The 4,022-nt window shown below is 50.4% G+C and overlaps 1 protein-coding gene across 2 annotated transcripts; it reads right to left on the bottom strand.

Moving 5' to 3' along the window:
- Window positions 1-388: 388 nt before the first annotated feature.
- On the bottom strand, window positions 389-3,604 carry LOC103289422 (gamma-crystallin D-like). 2 transcript variants are annotated; one of them, XM_054723289.1, is made up of 3 exons: window positions 3,596-3,604; window positions 3,259-3,509; window positions 389-656 (listed from the first exon to the last, which is right to left on the bottom strand). In XM_054723289.1, exons 1-3 carry the CDS (start codon window positions 3,602-3,604, stop codon window positions 389-391), a joined length of 528 nt encoding a protein of 175 aa, XP_054579264.1. The 2 variants fall into 2 exon arrangements, with proteins under 2 accessions (XP_054579264.1, XP_054579266.1); XM_054723291.1 differs by having other exon boundaries at window positions 389-661; window positions 3,267-3,509.
- Between the last annotated feature and the right edge of the window lie 418 nt (window positions 3,605-4,022).

Here is a 4,022-nt window from a genome sequence, read left to right as displayed (position 1 = left end):
CATGCACCGTGACCGGGAATTGAACCTGCCACCTTTTGGTGTAAGGGATGATGCTCCCACCAACTGAACTGCACCGAACAGGGCTGTTACCCCACATTTTCCAGATTAGGAAGTGGAGGCACAGAAATGCTAAGTAGCTTGCCCGGTCACCTGTAGCTGGGAAGTGGACCCGACCCAGGCATTCTGGCCCCAGAGGCTGCGCCTTTAACCGCTCCCCACACCACCCTTTCCTCTCAAACATGTAAGAAAAGTGCACATGATCCCAGCTGGACTTTTGCGGATCCCTCCCAAGGAGCCTGAAAGGAAAACAGGACTGCGCGGCTGCATGGAACACACAGGAAATAGTTTATTAGCTTCCAGATGGAGGAAAGGGTAGAGGAAAAGCCGTTCAGTAGGAATCCGCGGCCCTCCTCAGGGAGCCCACTCGGGCGCTGGCGGCCCCCCAGTCGTGGGAGCGCCGGTAGTCCCCCGGCCGCAGCAGGTACTGCCGGCCCCGGTAGCCGGGCATCTCGTAGAGCACCCAGCAGCCCTCCAGCACGCTGAGGGAGTGCACCTCCTGGAAGTGGAGGCGGTCCTGGAGAGAGGAGCAGTCCTCCGTGGCCTCCACCATCTGGCCTCTGCAGTCTTCCCTCTCGTACAGCCTGATCCTGTGGGAGCTGCTCTGTGGATTCAGCAATCAGCCGACGAGGAAAAGTCAGAAAACCCAGCCGGTAGCAACCAATCCCACACAGCTCTGGGGAGTGGACATTTCTCTATCTTTTCTGTATCAAAGGTGAATATGATAAAGAAAGACACTTCCAGCCGAAACCGGTTTGGCTCAGTGGATAGAGCGTAGGTCTGCGGACTGAAAGGTCCCAGGTTCAATTCCGGTCAAGGGCATGTACATTGGTTGCGGGCACATCCCCAGTAGGAGGTGTGCAGGAGGCAGCTGGTCGATGTTTCTCTCTCATCGATGTTTCTAGCTCTCTATCCCTCTCCCTTCCTCTCTGTAAAAAATCAATAAAATATATTTTAAAAAAAGAAAAAGAGACTTCCAATACCAGGGCTGCTGTGTACAGTTGTTGAGGTTGTACCCTCTAAAACTCAAAAAGTCATTATCCATAGAGACCATGATATGAATGGTGCTCCCTAGAGTTTTTTGGGTCACAACCTATATCGACCATACATGCCGGCTCTATTTAGTACCATCCTTTTTTTAAAATTTCACCTAAGGATATATTTAGAGGGAGGAAGCAGGGAGAGAGAGGAAAACATCAATGTACGGAATGACACTCCAACCAACTGAATCATTCGGCCAGAGCTTTAGTACCATTTTTAAAGAACAATTTTATATATTTGGTTTGCTCTCTCCCTCATAGACTTATGGTCTTCTGGGGCTCTGCATACTGGATGATATAAAATAATAAAAAATAAAAAGACAAATATATCATTGCCAGATGGCATTATTTTGACTCTTTTTTAAGAGTTCATTATATTTATTTTTTAATATGTTTTTGTTGGTTTCAGAGAGAGGAAGGGGGAGGGGGAGAGGAATAGACACATCAATGATAAAAGAGAATCATTGATGAGTTGCCTCCTGCACAACCCCTGCTGGGGATCAAGCCCGCAACCGGGGCATGTGTCCAGACTGGGAATCGAACCGTGATTTCTGAGTTCATAGGTTGATGCTCAACCATTGAGCCACACCAGCCAGGCATTATTTTGACTCTTGACAGTATTATAAGAGGCTAGGGACAGAAAAAGCCAAATTGCTTTCCCCAAAGTCAGGCACAGACCGGTGGCAATTATGCATAGGCAATTCCTTAATATCTTCCTTTCTACTTTAAGGAAGATAAAGATTAGGTTTCTATTCTCAGCTCTAATATATGTTCCGGCAAAACAGTTTTAGGTAATTAATACAAATGGAAGCTCAAGATCATGAAAGAGGCCTTTACAGATCAAGAGATTATAAAACCTTTGGAGAAATGGAAACGTAAGCGGTTAGTGGTGGGCCTATCCTGTGTCTTTCCTTGAGCCCTTGTTCTTTTATCTGCTTGTTCCTACCCAGCAGGTACCCATTCAGTGTCTTCCTTCTTCCGCCATGAAATCCTCTTTGCCACGGAAGGCTCTCATAAGCAATTCATTCTGCCGAATAAAAGACTGCGATAATGCATCTTCCGTGGTCCGTAAAGGACTCGCAGGTACGTCTCCTAATTTGATCTCCGGGCCAGCCCGGCACCTGTGGAGCAGCATTATCAGCCTTTTCCTTTTTTATGAGAAACGAAGGCCAGAGCTTGGAGCCTGTGATCAGAAGAGCCAGGGCTGCAGAGGGGATGCCCCGATTTCCAGGCTCCTAATGGCAGCCTGGGTCCTCTCAAGGCATTAAACCCTCGGAGGGGCTTTCAAACGTCACAGAAGTGGTACATTTCCCCCAAGACTCTGTCATAGTCCAATCAGAGGATCCCTAAGGGTGGAATTCAGGCTGCTGGGGCATTGTTTGGGTAAGAGAGGGCTTTGCAGGAGCTGTTGGCATCACGTTGTTGGTACCATTTTTACCTGTTTTGCCCAATCAAAAGGCAGGACTTGAGGGGCCCTTGACGTTCATAACAATAGTTTGTATTTGGGGGGAGGAGTGGCTTGACATGTGTGAGATAAGTTCCTTTCATCCTCATGAGAACTGTAGGAATTAGTTACTCCCCTTGGCCCCATTTTACAGATGAGGGAAAAAGAGAAACGGTCCCAGTCGCTATCCTAAGGCCACCTGATAGTAAGGAGCTGCTCAGTCACCACCTGTGGCCTTGACCCTCGGAACAACATGGCGCAGCACTTTTGCCCAATGGAGGTCAGTTTAATTTTAACGAAGTGAAATAAAATTTCCAATTAAAAGCCATCCGTCACAGCCCAGCCAGCGTGGTTCAGTGGTTGAGCACTGACCTAGGAACCAGGAGGTCTCCGTTTGATTACTGGTCAAGGCACATGCCGGGCTTGGGGGGCTCGATCCCAAGTGGGGGGCATGCAGGAGGCAGCCCACCAAGGATTCTCTCTCATCATTGATGTTCCTATCCCTCTCCCCCTCTCCCTTCCTCTCTCTGAAATCAACAAAAAAAATTTTTTTTGAAAAAAAAGCATTGCATCACATACTTTTCCAATGGAAGAAACCTTAAAGATATTAATAAAGGGAAAGAGAACATTAGAGCCAGAAAAAGCAGACTAGGGCCCTGCAGGGTGAGTGGGGCGAGGGTGGAGGGGTGGGGGGGGGGGCCTAGGGACCAGGGGGACGGACTCACCTGGGGGATGAGGCGGCAGGAGCGGACCGCGTCGCTGAGGCCCAGCCACTGCTGGGGGTCGGGGTAGTCGCCGCGCCGCAGGAAGTACTGGGGGCCCTGGTAGTCGGGGCGCTCGTAGAGCATCCAGCAGCCGCTGTCCACGCGGACGGAGTTGCAGCGGCTGAGGTAGGGCTGCAGGTTGGGGTGGTCGCTGCTGCACTCGTAGCGGCGGCCCTGGAAGCCGCGGTCCTCGTAGAAGGTGATCTGCAAAGGAAGGGAAGGAGAGGCTCAGCGGCCTGGGCCCCGCCGGGGTCTGCAGGGGCCCCTGCCGGCCTGCGCGCCCGCCTCACCTTCCCCATGGCCGGTGGATGGACGTGCGGGTCCGTGCATGGGCTGCAGCGCAGCGGCCGGTCTATATAGCAGCCGGCTGCTGCGTTGGCAGGAACAGCACAAAAGGGGCCCCGGGCGAGGAGGGGAATTTCGTGTTCCCTTTCTTTTCTCTTTGCTGTCATAGTCCCAGGGCCTTATTGTGGGTGTTGGTCCCATTCTCTCTGGAGTATTCGGGTTGCTATTATGGGTTGATGCTGTGGAGCGTATTTGGAAAAAAAAAAGAGTCTTAGGGGCATTGTCTATTTAATAATAGAAGTAGAGCTTCAGCCTTTTCGTATATAGTCTACCCTGTTATTTGTATAGGTTGGGGGGAAACAAAGAAATTGTACGTGGGAGAGCAAAAAAAAAAAAAAAAAAAAAAGACAGGGCCTTCGTATGGTAAATGTG

Source organism: Eptesicus fuscus, chromosome 11 (assembly GCF_027574615.1).
Source record: "Eptesicus fuscus isolate TK198812 chromosome 11, DD_ASM_mEF_20220401, whole genome shotgun sequence".
Lineage (NCBI taxonomy): Eukaryota > Metazoa > Chordata > Mammalia > Chiroptera > Vespertilionidae > Eptesicus > Eptesicus fuscus.
Note: the sequence above shows the minus strand (reverse complement) of the source record. Positions and strands in the feature narration are given on the sequence as shown.